The sequence below is a fragment of the Triturus cristatus genome, chromosome 5_2 (genome assembly GCF_964204655.1).
Source record: "Triturus cristatus chromosome 5_2, aTriCri1.1, whole genome shotgun sequence".
Lineage (NCBI taxonomy): Eukaryota > Metazoa > Chordata > Amphibia > Caudata > Salamandridae > Triturus > Triturus cristatus.
Genome location: NC_140588.1, coordinates 620,879,441 through 620,897,856, shown reverse-complemented (window position 1 = coordinate 620,897,856; position 18,416 = coordinate 620,879,441). Strand labels below are relative to the sequence as shown.

General features: G+C 45.5%; 2 protein-coding genes across 12 annotated transcripts in view; one reads left to right on the top strand and one right to left on the bottom strand.

The window, feature by feature from the left end:
* The window catches only part of LOC146829091 (uncharacterized), a 351,679-nt gene that overhangs the window by 228,570 nt on the left and 104,693 nt on the right, over positions 1–18,416 (bottom strand). The gene's annotated exons all lie outside the window — the stretch shown is intronic.
* ARL13A (ARF like GTPase 13A) overlaps positions 1–18,416 on the top strand; it is a 304,644-nt gene that overhangs the window by 212,944 nt on the left and 73,284 nt on the right. For 4 of the 6 annotated variants that reach the window (XM_085607726.1, XM_085607728.1, XM_085607729.1 and 1 more), the window contains one exon: positions 5,541–5,661. In XM_085607726.1, coding sequence (XP_085463852.1) covers positions 5,541–5,661 — 121 coding nt within the window. The remainder of the gene's footprint in view (positions 1–5,540; positions 5,662–18,416) is intronic. The other 2 variants (XM_085607727.1, XM_085607731.1) reach the window with 1 other exon arrangement.

The window sequence follows — 18,416 nt, the reverse complement described above, 5'->3', positions numbered from 1 at the left end:
ACACCTCCCAGACACCTGCCTATCCATAAGATATCGCATTGTTGTCTGTATACCGAGCAAACAAGACAAGAGGAGAACTCATCGTCATCCACATATCCTAGTGACCCTGCACTCTAAGTGAACAAGCAAAACCAAAATCCTTCAATCACCTCAAATGCATCGTTCCACTCTCTGTGATGTGACAACCATATTTCATCTAATCTACAGGCTCCCTTGACACAACAAGAGCATCAGTAATTAAATCTCAGACCATATCGCCATCTCACCCATCTAACACAACCATAACACCCTACTCAGAAATGTCAAACACCCCAGCATTACAAGCCCTAAGAAGATGAGTTTCTTTTGTTGAGCCCACCATGATAAACATGAAACAGCCCATTACCAAAACAACCCATGTCACGGGCTACATTGTTAAGCTCTCACCCACTTCATCATCCTCATCACCTTGCTATATGCTCACTCAATACAAAAAGGCCAATCGAAGCAACAACAACAAACGTTCCACTCCTTCAAGAAGTTCTCAGTTGACGTCATGCAACATAAACTCAGGTTCCTCATTGACATCATTGCCCAGCAACTAATGGCAACTCTCTTCTCAACAACTTCAAATACACCCACTAAGAATCATGTTAACTGCAGTGACCCTCAGAACAAAACAAAAAAACACTCACATAAGCCATTTGAACCCAAGAACGTATCAACATGAAGTGCACCTTATGCGAACAAGAAAACAGGAGAAAAGGAAATCCTCAGATTACCCCACACGTCTAAAATCTCTCTGTTCTACATGCAAGAACATTATTAATTCAGACACAGCCCTCTAACACACCAAAGCCATCACCATTCATAAGTCTTTTGAGAGTATATAGGATGATTCCTTATTCTATACCTGAACAATATCTTATCTATTCCCCATTGTTAAGAGGTAATTGATTTCAACAAGAAACATACATTGGAATGTTGTAAAAGGACTGCACCTCCCAAGAAAACCAAACATTCGCATGGACTGAGGAAGTAGATTTTCATGATATCAAAAATGCCTTCACTCAAGTATCTAAACCAGGACTTGTATGAGAAAAGTACCCCTACACAACATATAGGCTGATGGTTCCAATACCACAGTGGGAGCCATATTGTTACACTGATGAAAGAACAGTTCCGAATAGTTACTTATTTATTTATGGATAGTATTTATAAAGCGCATCATCATCCCCTGAATGATATCCCAGTGCTAGACCCAATTACACAAACTTCATACACTATAAGGCCACTAAAATGGAAACAGCCAGGTCGTCAACATCTTCTGAAAAGTTAGCTGGTCCGAAGTCAGGCGAAGATTTAGAGGCAAGGCAATTCCAGGGAGAGGCCGCTCAGGAATTAAAAGAATGGCCACCCATTCTGGATTTCTTTATTCTCCTGCTATATAAAAGGGCCAGATTAGAAGAGCGGAGAGTGCACGCTGGTTTGTAAAAAGCAACTCCTCATGCAAAATTGCAGGAACGGTGTCATAGAATGTTTTATGTATGTAGCAGGGTAGATTGATCATGGCTTTCTTGCACACAGGAAACCAGTGGAGAGAATTCAGGCAGGCCGTAGTCGGACTCCTCTTGGTACTATTACAAATCAATCTTGCCGCTGCATTTTGAATATATTGGAGGTGGGTGAACTAGTAGGCAGCCATTCCTAGATACAGCTCACTGCCATTGTCTAGCCTACTCATAATCAATGCTTGTACAGCAGTCTTCCGTCGCACTACAGGGATCCACCGAAATAGCCTGTGCAGCAAGCACAGGAGTCCAAAACAACTCCTTCACACAGCATTTACCTGATCCTGCATAGAGAGAGAGTCATTGATTAGAAAGCCCAAATTCCTGACTACCTTCTTTGACCTTATAGCAGGACCTTAAAGCAAAGGCCACCAGGAGTTGTTGCAAACTCTGCAATACCACAGCATTTGCCATAATGTTACAAAGATGAAAGAACAGTTCAGAGTTGTTATTGCATACTGCTACCAAAAATTCTCAGACTGTGATCAATTATATGAATTGTGAGATGGACCTTTTTGCCATTCGCGCAGCTTTTACTGAGTGGGGGACATTATTTGGAAGGTCCTTCTGCTGTTGCTATTCTAACATATTACAAGAATTTGCAACGTCTTAAGAGACATCATTGCGTAAATCACTTAGCTAGATGGTCTATTGCTGTCAGCTTTAAATATAAGATCACCCATATTGTGGGAAAGATAATTTCTTATCAGATACATCATCAAGCAGTTTAGTTGAGTCCAAGGTGACTATAACAGTCGTCCCCCATTCTTCACAACACCCCAAGGTCTACCTGTAATACAGACAGACTACCAGAAAATATCACAAGGGGTATTGAAGAAAGATCTGGACATACAACACCTCCAAAAGACTCAGACACATCTCTTTAAAGAAATAAAAGGGTACCAGTTGCTTTGCTAACAGTTAGTTATTCCCCACGGCTCCATACATGAATACATTAAAAAAAGAGTGGTGGTGGACATTTTGATCAACAATCATACACCTTGTACAATGTCAATTTTGGTGGCCAAGTATAAAGAAGGAGATACATGTATATATAAATACATGCTCTGTGTGTGCATTGTCCAAGACCTACAAGAATAAGGTCGTACTACTTCATCCTCTTCTCTTTACCTGACCAATCCTAGCCCTAGCTTTCAGTTGATTTTGTCGCAGCTTTACCTCTCTTTTAAAAGATGACAGCTGTCATAGTTTTTGTGGATTATCCAACAAAGTTATCTAACTTCATACTATAAAACGGATTGCCCACAATTATGAATGTGCTTCAATCTCACTGAATCACATCTATTGTTCATACAGACTACCTGTTAATCTGCTATCCGACAGAGGAACATAGTTCACATCCAATCTTTGGCAATAGTTTATTAGATTATTATAAATTCAACCCAATCTTTCAATGGAACACCATCCCTAAATTGATGGTCAGACAGAGCAGGTCAAACAAAAGCTGAAACAGTATATGCCTTGTTACACTCATGCTCAACAGGAAAAAGTAGGAGGCAATCTTGCTGTGGCAAACTTCACCTATATTATTAAGGAGCATGCATCTCTGGATTCCAGCCTTTTTGTGCCTTGTTTGCCTTTCATCCAAAAACAATGCCTCTCCAAACCGTCTTTCGTTCAATTCCTGTTACCTCTACCTAGGAAGAAACAAGGACAGTCTTTTGCCCCTAGTTGCTCTATAACAAGATATGCACTCTCTGCCTGTGAAGGCTGCCGTACATCTGTCTTGTATCCTCACACTTTATCTTGACTTTCTTATTTTGATAGAGATCTTGGTAAGAGAATGGAAAGATCTGGATATAGCTGCTGCTATCCCTGCTAATTGTAGAGGGTTTGATTGGGAGAATCGAATTTGAGGGGTTATTGCCATCATTGTTAAGAGTAAGCGTTCTACTTCTTCTATCACAAATACTACTCTCAAATCAGCAGAGCTAATAGCAATCTAGCACTTTTCTAGCAATTCTATGTCCATATGCTGCCTCAAAGATCTTATAAATTGATCTTTTAGACAGCTGCACCAAGAATGGGGTTAAGCGGACTGTAGTGGCTCCAGCTCATGTGGAAGAGCATAAGCTGGATGGGGGTTTCGCCTCCTTAGCCTGCCCATAATAACACATGGCTTCTGATAAAGAAGAGAATACTCTTCAAATCATTTGTCTTGGTCCACAGAGCACTGCACCATTATGGCGCAGGCTATCTTAGGGCCAGAATGAGTTTCTATGTCCCCTCTAGAAATGTGCGATTGGCCTACAGCCTTCCTACTAGGATTCCTAAGATTTGCCACTTGATAATGGGTGGACAGACCTTCTCCTACCTTGGGCCAGTGGTGTGGAACAGACTCCATTTTGAGCAACGCTCAGTAGCTGTTACTGCTGTGTTCAAGAAAAGGTTAAAGATGTGGTTCTTACAACAAAATTTGATGATCTGACCGTGTGGCTGGCTGAAAGGCTCAGCACCTGGACACTCCATGGAGTAGCCGTGCGCTTTATAAGTCACATTTCATTCATTAATTTAACAAAATCAGGGTCAAGCAACATATCAAATTGTATTAGTCCATCCTTAATGTATGACTCTGGGAAAAAATAACATAGGGAGTTATGCATAAGCATTATACAATGCCAAGGCAGGTCTGAATACAACCTCAGAAGTAAATATTAAGGAGAAAAAGTTATCAACGGAGAACTGATGTGTTAGATCAATATATGCCGATGACAGCTATTGCAAATCATTGATCAAACTCAAAAGAGCCACGATGTTCAGACAAACGAGTTTTTTTAGAAAGGCATATAAAGTTGTTGTAAGATATTGAAGAGAAGACTTTGATCCACATAATAAAGTGATCTTTAGAGCTGCTTTATAAGCATACAACCAAGTGATTAAGAACAGCCCTCAGTGTTGCCTTCTTGAGTGCAGCCATCCTCACTCGGAAAGTGTTAGTCATGTAAGTGAGCACTCATACCCTATTTGCTGTTTTCCCTCGAAACTTATCACAGAGAATTTCTGCCAAAATGTATCTGAAACTTACAAACAAAAAAGTTATAAAATCCTATCTAACTTAACGAAGCAAAATTACAGGCTGACGTTGTATGGCAGTGGCATGCACAATGTCCCAATTACAAGGTGGAAAGAGTTTACATTTATTACAAATGAAGCTTTGCAAGATTAGATCTGGCTCCAACTTGGACCTTTGTAATGTGAAGGTGATAAGATTAGGGAAATATGTTATGGCAATCTAGCTGACAGAGTTGCACAACCTCTTTTTAATTGCTAGTGTGGCCGCTGAAAGACGGGAACAAAGCAGTTGTTATAATACTACTTAAGAAAAAAGATAGAGCAGGTTGATTGCTCCTACTGCTTGCCCCTCTCACAGCTACCTTTTCTGCCAAGATGGTTGAAATTACAATACAAACAGTCAGCTGATCATCAGAAGAATAACCATTGCTTGATACAGGTGGGATTCAGGTTGGCACATGGAACTGAGACTATTGATGGCAGTACTGGACAATCTGCAGACCACTCTAGATTGGGGTTAGATAGCAGTTATGGTCCTTTAAGTCCAATCTGCCACATCTGACACCATTTTCCATCAGTTTCTTATCTTGAGACTGCAAGAGGTATAAGTGGGGTGCAGGATCCTAGAGCTAGGGATTTGTATTGTGTTCTGTTTTCAGCTTTTTAACTGTTTTTTTTATTACTTCTAAATGTTTTATATATTGTTTTTAAGTTAAGTCTTTCTGCTCTGTGCCATAGTTACCAGGGGTTGAGCTCACGTTTAAATAACTGAAACATTTACTGGACCTAACAACAATAGTGATATTGTTACTTGTGGTGGAGCACCATCCGCCCCAAATAATAATACACTTTCTCACAACACACATTAAAGAGAACAGGTTTTTAAGATGGCAGAATGTTCTGATTTAGTCTTAAAAATATGGCAGTGTTATCTCACATCTTTTGATTCTCCCTCAGCAGAGAACTGCAGGTCAGTCGTGATGAGCCCATTGAAGGACGATCCCAACTTGTGGAACATAAACCATTAGGAAGTGTTAAGATGAGGCCCTTGCAACCGATCCACAACATTCTCTCACAGGTAACGTGCTGAGTTTGATCAAGGGGGCATAAAAAGTGTGTCCTCATGTAATTGCCTCTGGAATCCCACAGACCTATACACCTCCAAACTAGCTCCTCATACTGTTGAACCATATGGAGCCAGCCTTCTTTTCACACTATGGTGCAATGATCTGCAGGCATCAAAGTAAAATATAAGGCTAAAATCTGTGACAGACAGATGCCGCTGGACAAAATTATTTCAAGGAAATACCCTAAGACGGGAGGTTTTTCAGGTCTGCGGGAATGTGCGCCTTTTTTCCTTTGTTCAGGTGGTGTAAGCATATCGTTTTGAACCTCCCTGGGCTGCTACAGTTTGTTTGTAGAGATGCCACAGAAAACTACATTGTAATTATATCGTCGGGGAACAATTGTGCCTCTTGTGATTTAAAGTTGATGGTCCTATTGGAGCAGTGAGGGCATGACGGGATGTAACCGCCATAACTGAGGGTAGTTTCTAAAACCTGCAGTTGGAGAGAGGGTTATGAATGATATGTCAGGTTTCCAGGCACTTGTGGCTTGATATCGGAATACCTTGAACTTGGTAAATGAAGACAATCTCCCTTTATGTCACGATTGCAGAAGTAAAGAGGTCCTTGATGAAACAATGGAATATATCATCCTGGTGCTGTTTTCCTGGCACTTCCCATTCCTATGCAATGAAATGGTGCTTACTTTGAGATTAAGGTTTATGAAACATGTTAAATCGTTGGAAATAAAATGCAAACATATTCACCATGATTTAACCATAGGGAACAGTGGTATTTTTTCTTGAGTTTTCTTTATATCTGCAGTGTGGATGTTGGAATTCTCACAGAAGTTGGGTGACCCAATGTCCCAAGGGTTGGCAATGAGTTATATTTGTGAACACACTTGTGTACTGCCTCACTCCTGGTAATTGATGGGTGAGCATTGTAGAGTTTTGCTTCCCCATTCCTTCATGCACACTTGGCAGCCATGACCCTGCTTCTTCTAGTGTAAAAATCACTGCAGCATGCCCTTTTTAGAGTATGAAGGGGGAGTCTCTGGAGGACTATATTGTAGCATTACCAGAGACCTTTTGGAAATTGAGTCACTCCTTGCTGCTGCACTACTCCAGGGTGGAGGTGCACTGAATATTTACGTTTGTGCCAAAAGTAGGTGCAGATGTAGATTTCGAAACAGCACACACAACTCTTATGGTCTCCTTTAGGCCCCTGTGCAACAAAGATTTTGAAACCATTAAGCACTGGAGAGTAAGACAGGTGCAGGATGAACCAATCGACTCACCCCATTCATGTTTGTGGCACATTGCAAGCATGTGTACTATTCTAAACTGTTTTGGTGAAATGTAGGATTTTCATATTTTTAGGTACTCATCTGCAAATTTCTGCCAACACATACCTCATGGAACTCGAACTTGCAGCAGAATATGTGTCATCGCTGCATGTGGCAATGACTAATATAAGTTGTTTAATGCAGCCTGTCCTTGGTGCCCAGAAAAGGCTAATGAGGATGACTGCTGTCATGGTCAAGAGGTGAAGAGATGAGAGAACCGCAGCAGAAGTCCACCTGTTCTGTAAAGAGTTAATCATACATGAGGTGCGCTATAGCAGATCATAGCAGACCATTTCACAAGAGAGACCCTATAAAGGAGGCCGCCACCAAAGAAGACCTACTCAGAGTGGCTGCTGATGCTGACTACATGGAGGTGATAATTTGACCAGCATCGTCATTAACTAGCTGCGGGACACCGTTGAGATTTTAAAGATATCATTGAACCTTTCGGTATCTGGACCCAGAGACAAGTCAATCCAAATGCTTTAGTGAGTGGAAGAACAAGTTGCCACTACTAGCCTACTTAAAGCTAAAACATGTTTATTGTGTAAAAACTAGAAAAAAACAGTAATAATGCAGCCAAGAGAGACAAAACGTCAAATCCCTATGCAATTGAGCATCAAATGTGTGCCTCTTCCCAACATTTTACCACCATTTATAAATGGTTTCACATAGGCAATCGAGGGAAAGTACACATGGCAGAAACTGAAATTTTCGATAATGGTTTTAACAGGTGCATAGCTTTCTCAAGGCAAAAGTACAAAGAGACCTTGAGAAAAGATACAATTGCGAGCTCGATTGAAAATTATCGCTTTGCCTTGTCAGGAATGGAAACACGACCTGTGGACATCAGAAGCGAGAGAGCCCAAGCATCTTGGTTTAACATGGAAATGCAAAATGGCTGCAGGCTAAACAAGACTTTATTAATTTGCAATTTATTTCAATCATGAATTGCATGATTTAACAGGTGCATCAAAATTCTCACCATTATTGACACTGGTGCATGGCTACATTTAACTTTCACCGTCATCAGCAAGTGAGTGATGGCGATCTTGCAAAAGAGAGGGAGCAAAACAAATAAGCCATACAAGAAATTCTATAAATTAAAAAAGGCTATCTTAAAGTTCTTGGGAAAGTTTGGTCAACTGTAATCAGAATTCAGTGCTAACATTGTTGACACCAGGTGCAGTCAATGGAAATGGCCGAAATTAGTTACATATGTAGGGCTATGATAAGGAAGCAGATTTCTACTAATGCAAGAAGGTAACGTTGTGAGTGATCTTAGCGGTGCAAACATAAGGTTACTGGGGGTTCTGGCAGAAAGCAAGGACCTAAGCAAGGTTCTGTCAGTAAAGCTCCGCCATCATCTGGACCTGCACACAGAACCACTCCCTGAAAATCGAAAATCGAAACATCTAACAAAATAATTGCACCCAGAGGTGGGCACATCCAGATTAATGGTGGCTCAGCTATTTAGTTCTGGGACACAGAGAGGTCAAAAATTTGCCGATCTGTCGCTCAAGAAACGGCTAACTTGGGAAGAGTTGGATGAAACAGACAATGACTGGCATGACTTGATATTCAATGGTCAGTAAGGATTGATTTTACTCATTTCCTTTCATGCTATGCCTTCTTTGGTGGGATTCATAATAAGGGTAGAATCCAGTGCTAAGGGCAGTAAATAATTCAGATGAATATAATTGTTTCAGGGTCAACATTTTGGAAGCTACATTCAAGATGTTTTTGTGGATAGTTTCTAAGCAGCATTTTATTCATAAATGCAAGTAGCCTCTTAGCGATAAGCATGAACTTTGAAGACAGACTCCAAATGTGTAGATACAAAGATGGTAACCAGAACTGTGGTTGCCATGTTTAGCCATGATCATTTCCCGTTTGATTATTGTGGACTCCAAGGGCCATAAGCAATATTGTTTGAAGTTCTCTCCTAATCATTTCCTCCAGGGTCTCTCGTAGTTAAGATCATGATTCAGCCCTTCTATAGTTCATCGAGGACTATGAAACAACAATTAAAGGAAGATATGTCTGAGACCTCCATTGTCTGACTCAAAGACCATGCCAAACACCTGGAGAATGTAGGAATGGTTTAAGACTGGAGTATATTGCCAATGGCGAACACATACCCAAAACTGAATGTGCTTATGGAGACTTTTCTCTATTGGGAAGTAAAGCCCAAATCTAAGGGGGCTCCCAAAAGTGGAAAAAGGGCACTAGATTATCTTTTTAGGGCTCAACAAATAGTGCCAATGACTGAAGCCCTCTGCTTGCAATACTTATGTAGGTTTGTTAGAGAAGCAGACCTGAGAATGGTGACACAAATGAAGGAGTTGTTCAAGGGCACAACTCTTACTATTTTATGACGTGTACTGCATTACAGTTGTGAGAATGAAGAAAATTGATCTGAGGAAGGAGGTGGTGTGGCTGATGGTACAGGCTGTGCTTCTGTATACCCGCTGGCTTCAGATGGTCTTGGGGCAGGTTGCAGCAGCAACTGCCTAAGTTGAGAGTAGTAGGCAGAATGATGGTTAGAGATGGATGGTCAGGTTGGAGGAGGAGAGCATACTTGGGGGTGGTTATGTTCTGGGTCCTCTCATATTATTCTGCTACAGTCCTGGTGTGGGTGTGTGCACAATATAATCCTCTAATTTAAAGCAGGCATCTGTTGTGAATTTAAAGTTGGTTTGACCGTCAGAAGGAAAAAATGTCCACGCTTTCCACACCCCTACTCACAGTGTTTGGTGTCTGATGTTAGCAGATAAACCTGATGTTTTGTCATTACATAGCAATATTAGCTTGATTACTAGACGTGCAATATTATTTTTTGGTAAATGTTGGGGAATCAAAAAGTACTGTAGATATGCATGCATGGTTATGTTTGCCAATCTTTGTAAATGCAAATAAAACATGTTTAATGTAATGAAAACCCTACCAAGTCCTTCTTCACTGGAGCTATCCACCCCACCCCACCCCACACAGCCATCAGTAGGGAGTCTGATGCCTACAATGAACATTAAAGGCTTCTCATTTTTTAACCTAACTTTGGAGAGAACGTCTTGCATATATTCCTCTAGTGCAGTCCTTCTTCAATCTGGGGTCTTCAAGGTCCTTATCATTTTCTAATTTAGCAACTGACCTTTCCATCCTTGTTACTGATTTCTCCAACTTGTGAAGCATGTGACCCGATGCTCTTCTTTTGTTACTTATCTGTTCACCCTTTGGTACCATGGATTATCAAATGCTGCTCGATCCCTCTTGCCATGAACGGGCTTCAATGCCATCATTCCGTAGTGGCTTTTATCCACCAGCAGCTTCAGGCCCACTCTTGTGGCAATGCCTTGTATAGTCCCCCAAAGACCTATTCTTTTCCAGTAATCTTCAAGCTGTACAGGGCATGACTGGAACTATGCCAGAGGAGCAACAGCATTGTTTTCCTTCAGCATGAGGACAACACCCATCTTTGAATATATCAGGAAATGTGTAACACTGACCAGTCCTCGGGATCGGTTTGATGACTGAGAGGTCCACCTCTAGATCTAACCAAGCCTACAAGCCGTGATGGCACAGGTAATCGGAAGGATCAAGTGGGGAAAGGAAAGGAAGGGAACAGCGGGGAGGGAGATATGAAACAAGAAGAAATAGAACATACAATGGTAAACATCGCTGTCATAAAAACACATTATACGAAAGCCAGGTCTCTAAGCCAAGCCAGGTAACTTAACCCCCTGTACCTGCAAAGAAAAAGAATCATCCATGTAGAGATTGCAATAGAAACACAAGTAGAAGGGGCGCCTTCTGTGCGGGCGTGCTTGTTTTGGGTATCTCTGCAGGAACGAGACAAAGACACTCAATATGCATGCACGATTCCACTCTCTTTCTTTTAGTATCGCCCTTTATACTCAGGCACGGAATTCTTGCCGAGCACCTACCCTTCTCTAGACTCCACCGTTCCTCACAGGTTTAGAGCGTAGACCTCTACCACTCATACCAACCCCTGTTAAAGATAGAGCCAGAGAGAATACCATTAAACAAGACTGTGCATATGTTACGTCACATAACACAGCAAGCCACATTCATTCAGTCACATCAGCTCATCCCCTTAATTGCTGCTTTACTCTGTAGCGTAACTGTCTGTGATCCATACGACCTTGGCAGTGTATGGTTCCAGTGTAATGACTCTTACATGGCCTTCTGCGGGACCATAGTAACTAGTAAAACTCAGTGAAGGTGAGACACCCTTAGGACGTGTAGTAGCAACACACCCCCGCCGGCCGACAATGCTGGCCGATCAAATCCGAAGCGCATGCAGCGCTGACAACCAGGGAACGCCCGCCTCCGCACGAGCAGCAGCTCACCAACAGAGGATGGCACAGGGACAAGAATAATAGTAGCAACACACCCCCGCTGGCCGAAAATGCTGGCCGATCAAATCCGAAGCGCAAGCAGCGCTGACAATCAGGGAACGCCAGCTTCCGCACGAGCAGCAGCTCACCAACGGAGGATGGCACAGGGACAAGAATAATCAGCGGTGCAAGGCACCCTTACCGGACCAAGACTGCCACGACTGGAACTGTAGTGAACAAAAGTACCTCAATGCTGTGAATTTCCGACAGCGTCCCGGGACTCAACTTCCTGTTTTATGCGTCTTCTCGCGACGTCGAGCGTGACGCGCTGGGAATTCTGGGTAGTGTAGTTCACGTCAGCGCGGCGGACGGCCGGTGACGTGTTCCGTCTCTAATGTCGTGCGCTCGCAGGAATGGGGCTATGACAGTACATCCCTCCCCACACAAGAGCGCACCAAAGGACCAGGTTTCAATGGATTGGCACAGTGAAAGGCTGCCACCAATCGGGGTCCATGAACGCCCAATGCAGGCTCCCACGAATTCTCTTCAGGGCCGTACCCTTTCCATGCCACCAAATACCACAATTTCCGGCGTCGTAACTTGGAGTCCAACACCCCCTGCACTTCGTATTCAATGTCGCTATCCACCATTACCGGTGGAGGCGGCTTCTGGACTTGGGCAGCGGATGGTTTTAATAAGGACACGTGGAATACCGGATGGATGCGCAGGTGCGACGGGAGTCTCAATTTCACCGCCACCGGACTTGTGCGTTTCACAATCCGGTAAGGCCCAATGAATCGGGGGTTAAACACGCTGTGTTTCCTAAAGCGTATATTCCTGGTGGATAACCAAACCGCATCCCCCTTACCATACAATGGCCCCTGCCGTCGGTGTTTGTCCGCCGCTGCCTTATACCGCAACTTAACCGCCCGGAGATGCTCTTGCGCCTTGGATAGAATCTCCCGTATATGGGCCACCCTCTTGGACACTTCCGGGAGGGTGTGATCAGTCGTTGGATGAATGAAAGGGAGAAACCGAGGATGGTGCCCATAGTTGCAATAGAAAGGGGAAGAGTTAGTAGAACTGTGTGTGGCGTTATTATAGGCGATCTCGGCAAGCCACAGATAATCCACCCAGTTATTCCGACTAACGTCTATGTAACAGCGGAGATACTGCTTGAGCGTTTGGTTGAGGCGCTCCGTTTGGCCGTCAGTTTGGGGCTGGAAGCAGTGCTGATATGCAGGGAGGAGCACCATTTCCTCCAAAACTGGGCCGTAAATTGCGAGCCCCTGTCAGACACGATCAAACTTGGCAATCCGTGCAACCGCACTACATTCACCATCGGTAACCCCGCCAATTGGCAAGCACAAGGCACCTGTTTGCAGGCAATGAAGTGCCCCATCTTTGTCAAGTAGTCAATAACCACCAGAATGGTTGTGCACCCCTGATCCCTAGGCAACCCGACTATAAAATCCAAGGAAACGTTGTCCCATGGCTTGGTGGGGGTTGGAAGGGGTTGAAGCAAACCCTGTGGACGTCTATGATCCGATTTCATCGTGGCACACTGGGCACAGGAGGAAACCCAGTCCTTAACATCCGCCCTCAATGACGGCCACCAGAACTGACGGGCAATGTGTTCTCTAGTTTTCTCCACCCCAAGATGGCCAGCGCTCGGGGATATGTGACACCAAATGAACACTTGTTTTCTCAATCGTACAGTGGGGATCAACAGACGATCATTACGCATGGGGAACCCCCCATGGAGTCGCCATTCAGGGTGATATCTAAGCCAGGTTTTCCAGCCGAAGGTCGCCATCCCTCTCTGATTGTCTTTGAGGAAGGCGTCAGGTTGTATGGTGCCTATCACTTGTCCCTTATCTATGATGCTGTTCACCGGAGCCCCCTCCGGTTTCTTGGCAGAGGACTGGCGCGTGAGAGCATCAGCCTTCCTGTTCTCCGCTCCGGGCCGGTATGTGATGATGAAATGGAAGCCAGAGAAAAATAACATCCAACGAAGCTGTCGGGGAGTGAGATGTCTGGCTGCGGTCATGAATTGTAAATTCCTGTGGTCGGTATATACCGTTACCACATGTCTGGCTCCCATAAGGAAATGTCTCCATTCCACAAAAGCCACCTTAATGGCCAGGAGCTCCTTTTCGGCTATCGGGTAGTTCTTTTCGGCCGCATTAAGTTTCCTCGACATGTATGCCACTGGGTGGAGCTGACCTGTGGTGGTATGCCTCTGTGATAAAACGGCTCCTACGGCCACATCTGAGGCATCGGCCTCTACGATATAGGGTTTCTCAGGATCCGGGTGTGAGAGAATGGGCGCAGTAATGAAAGCCGTTTTTAAAGCCACAAAGGCCTTGTGAGCGGTCTCGTCCCAAGTAAACTTCTGCGATTTCCTCAACAACTGGGTTAGTGGGGCGACCAATTTGGAGAAACGATGGATGAACCTCCGATAAAAGTTGGCAAAGCCGATGAAACACTGTACGTTACGAACGTTTTGGGGAGGAGGCCAGTTCTTCACTGCTGTGACCTTTCGTTCAGCCATCTCTTGGCCCGCTGGGCTTAGTATAACCCCCAGGAATTCTACAGTGTGGACGTGGAAGTCGCACTTGCTCAACTTGCAGTAGAGGTTGTGCTCTTGTAATATTCCGAGCACCGTATTCACATGTTGTACGTGTGATTCCTCGTCTTCGGAATATACCAGAATGTCATCTATGTAAACCACTACATAGTGGTCCAAGATGTGCCGTAGGACGTCATTTAAGAAATATTGGAAGGCCGCGGGGGCATTACATAGCCCGAACGGCATCACTAAATATTCAAACAACCCATAGCGGGTCTTGAATGCGGTCTTCCATTCATCGCCGTGTCTCATGCGAACCAGATGGTATGCTCCCTTAAGGTCAAGCTTGGTAAAGATAGTCGCCTTTTTGACTTGTTCCAATAACACACTGATCAGAGGCAAAGGGTACCGATTTTTCACAGTGATGGCGTTCAATGCCCTATAGTCCACACAGGCACGCAACTCACCATTGGCCTTAGGAATAAAGAACAGAGGGGAAGCGGCAGAGGATTTGGACGGGCGGATGAAGCCCAATCCTAGGAGTTTATCCAAATACTCCCTGAGATACTGAGTTTCGGGTTCCGTCAGGGCGTAAATCCGACCACTCGGAACCACTGCCCCTGGAACAAGGTCTATCTGACAATCATATTGTCGGTGGGGTGGCAACTCTTCTGCTTGGACTTCACTGTACACCTGTTCGTACTGTTGATAGACCTCTGGAAGCTGGACGTTCTTTTCTGCAGCCGTGGTGATTATTGAGCCCTGAGCCAAGGCTAGGGCGGGTTCCTCAGGGATGTTGTGGCAGTGTTTAAGGCAGTACAAGGAGGACATGTGCACTGTTTTTGCTACCCAATCGATCTCAGGGTTGTGTCGTTGCAACCAGGGCAACCCAAATATAATCCCGTACTGTGGAGCATGGATGATACTGAAAGTGACCTGCTCTCTATGTGATTCCTCATAGAAGACCTCTATGCTTTCAGTGTTAAACCCAATAGGACCGGTACACAGTCTTCTGCCGTCAACTGCGTATACTTCTTCGGGAGTGTCCTTGGGCACCAGACGTATACCCCTACGTTGCGCTTCACCCATGTCCATGAATATGCCCGTGGCCCCAGAGTCTACCATAGCAGACATCTGGATCCTATCAGATGCTACCCTCAACTCCACCGGAATCACTAAATGGCCCTGAGATATCGTGTCTCCTCCAGCCACAGAAGGGATCTAAGCCCGACTCCAAGAAACCCCTTCGTCTTTCTTCGAGTCAACTAGTTTTCCGATGCCGCCTCCACGGTAACTGTGGCTACTCGGGGGTTACGAAAGCGGCTGCTCTTAGGCTTCACAGGACACTCCCCAACAAAGTGTCCTCGTTTGCCGCAATATAGACAAAGACCCTGCTTGCGGCGGGCTTCTTTTTCTGTGGAGGTCAATGCTGCTCTTACAGCCCCTACGTCCATGGGTTCGGCGGCTGAGGTAGGGCTCATATGGGTAGCCTTCTGTCTTTCATACGTCTGCGGGTATCTCTCTTTATCTTTACGCACCCCCTTTCTTTCGCTTAGCCGATGGTCTAAACGTAGCGTCAAGTTCATCAAATCCTCACATGAGGAAGGCTGTGGATCTATCTGCGCTATGATATCTTTAAGGTCTTCTCTTAGCCCCTGGTGAAACAGGGCGGCCTGCTTGCTCTCAGGCCACTTGGTCTCGGCCACCAGTCTTCGAAAAGCATTTAGATAGGCTACTAACTCTTTATCGCCCTGCTTTAGTTCTAGCAATTCTCTATCTGCCGTATAGGAGTCTGCTCGTCCATCGAATACCCTCAGGAATTCTACTCTGAATGCTTCCCAGTCGTGTAAGAGAGGGTCATCACGGTTCACTAATGGCACCGCCCATTGAGCTGCGTCCCCGGCTAGGTAGGATATGAGAAATGCGACCTTCGCCTGATTCGTAGGGAATGATTTGGGTTTGCATGAAAAGTGAAGCATCACCTGTGTGAGAAACACCTGTACTGTGCCAGAACCCCCATGGTACCTCTCTGGCGAGGCTAAAGGTATGGATACAGGCATCTCCACCACCACCGATGCGGCAGGGCCTGCCACCGGGCCTACATTAAACGGGTTCCTCTGTATACAGTCCAGCCTTGCTCTTAAATCGTCTGCCTCCTGTCTCGAGGCAGCTAATTCTCCCTGTATGGTAGCCAAGACTGCTATCACATCTTCAAGAGTGGCCATGCTCAACACAACCCGACCGGGAGGACCGAATTTCGTGGGTCGGAAATTCTGTAACACTGACCAGTCCACGGGATCGGTTTGATGACTGAGAGGTCCACCTCTTGATCTAACCAAGCCTACAAGCCGTGATGGCACAGGTCATCGGAAGGATCAAGTGGGGGAAGGAAAGGAAGGGAACAGCGGGGAGGGAGATATGAAACAAGAAGAAATAGAACATACAATGGTAAACATCGCTGTCATAAAAACACATTATACGAAAGACAGGTCTCTAAGCCAAGCCAGGTAACTTAACCCCCTGTACCTGCAAAGAAAAAGAATCATCCATGTAGAGATTGCAATAGAAACACAAGTAGAAGGGGCGCCTTCTGTGCGGGCGTGCTTGTTTTGGGTATCTCTGCAGGAACGAGACAAAGACACTCAATATGCATGCACGATTCCACTCTCTTTCTTTCAGTATCGCCCTTTATACTCAGGCACGGAATTCTTGCCGAGCACCTACCCTTCTCTAGACTCCACCGTTCCTCACAGGGATAGAGCGTAGACCTCTACCACTCATACCAACCCCTGTTAAAGATAGAGCCAGAGAGAATACCATTAAACAAGACTGTGGATATGTTACGTCACATAACACAGCAAGCCACATTCATTCAGTCACATCAGCTCATCCCCTTAATTGCTGCTTTACTCTGTAGCGTAACTGTCTGTGATCCATACGACCTTGGCAGTGTATGGTTCCAGTGTAATGACTCTTACACGGCCTTCTGCGGGACCATAGTAACTAGTAAAACTCGGTGAAGGTGAGACACCCTTAGGACGTGTAGTAGCAACACACCCCCGCCGGCCGACAATGCTGGCCGATCAAATCCGAAGCGCATGCAGCGCTGACAACCAGGAAACGCCCGCCTCCGCACGAGCAGCAGCTCACCAACGGAGGATGGCACAGGGACAAGAATAATAGTAGCAACACACCCCCGCTGGCCGACAATGCTGGCCGATCAAATCCGAAGCGCAAGCAGCGCTGACAATCAGGGAACGCCAGCTTCCGCACGAGCAGCAGCTCACCAACGGAGGATGGCACAGGGACAAGAATAATCAGCGGTGCAAGGCACCCTTACCGGACCAAGACTGCCACGACTGGAACTGTAGTGGACGAAAGTACCTCAATGCTGTGAATTTCCGACAGCGTCCCGGGACTCAACTTTCTGTTTTATGCGTCTTCTCGCGACGTTGAGCGTGACGCGCTGGGAATTCTGGGTAGTGTAGTTCACGTCAGCGCGGCGGACGGCCGGTGACGTGTTCCGTCTCTAATGTCGTGCGCTCGCAGGAATGGGGCTATGACAGTACATCCCTCCCCACACAAGAGCGCACCAAAGGACCAGGTTTCAATGGATTGGCACGGTGAAAGGCTGCCACCAATCGGGGTGCATGAACGCCCAATGCAGGCTCCCACGAATTCTCTTCAGGGCCGTACCCTTTCCATGCCACCAAATACCACAATTTCCGGCGTCGTAACTTGGAGTCCAACACCCCCTGCACTTTGTATTCAATGTCGCTATCCACCATTACCGGTGGAGGCGGCTTCTGGACTTGGGCAGCGGATGGTTTTAATAAGGACACGTGGAATACCGGATGGATGCGCAGGTGCGACGGGAGTTTCAATTTCACCGCCACCGGACTTATGCGTTTCACAATCCGGTAAGGCCTAATGAATCGGGGGTTAAACACGCTGTGTTTCCTAAAGCGTATATTCCTGGTGGATAACCAAACCACATCCCCCTTACCATACAATGGCCCCTGCCGTCGGTGTTTGTCCGCCGCTGCCTTATACCGCAACTTAACCGCCCGGAGATGCTCTTGCGCCTTGGCTAGAGTCTCCCGTATATGGGCCACCCTCTTGGACACTTCCGGGAGGGTGTGATCAGTCGTTGGATGAACGAAAGGGAGAAACAGAGGATGGTGCCCATAGTTGCAATAGAAAGGGGAAGAGTTAGTAGAACTGTGTGTGGCGTTATTATAGGCGATCTAGGCAAGCCACAGATAATCCACCCAGTTATTCCGACTAACGTCTATGTAGCGGAGATACTGCTTGAGCGTTTGGTTGAGGCGCTCCGTTTGGCCGTCAGTTTGGTGGTGGAAGCTGGTGGACAGAGCAGTGCTGATATGCAGGGAGGAGCACCATTTCCTCCAAAACTGGGCCGTAAATTGCGAGCCCCTGTCGGACACGATCACACTTGGCAATCCGTGCAACCGCACTACATTCACCATC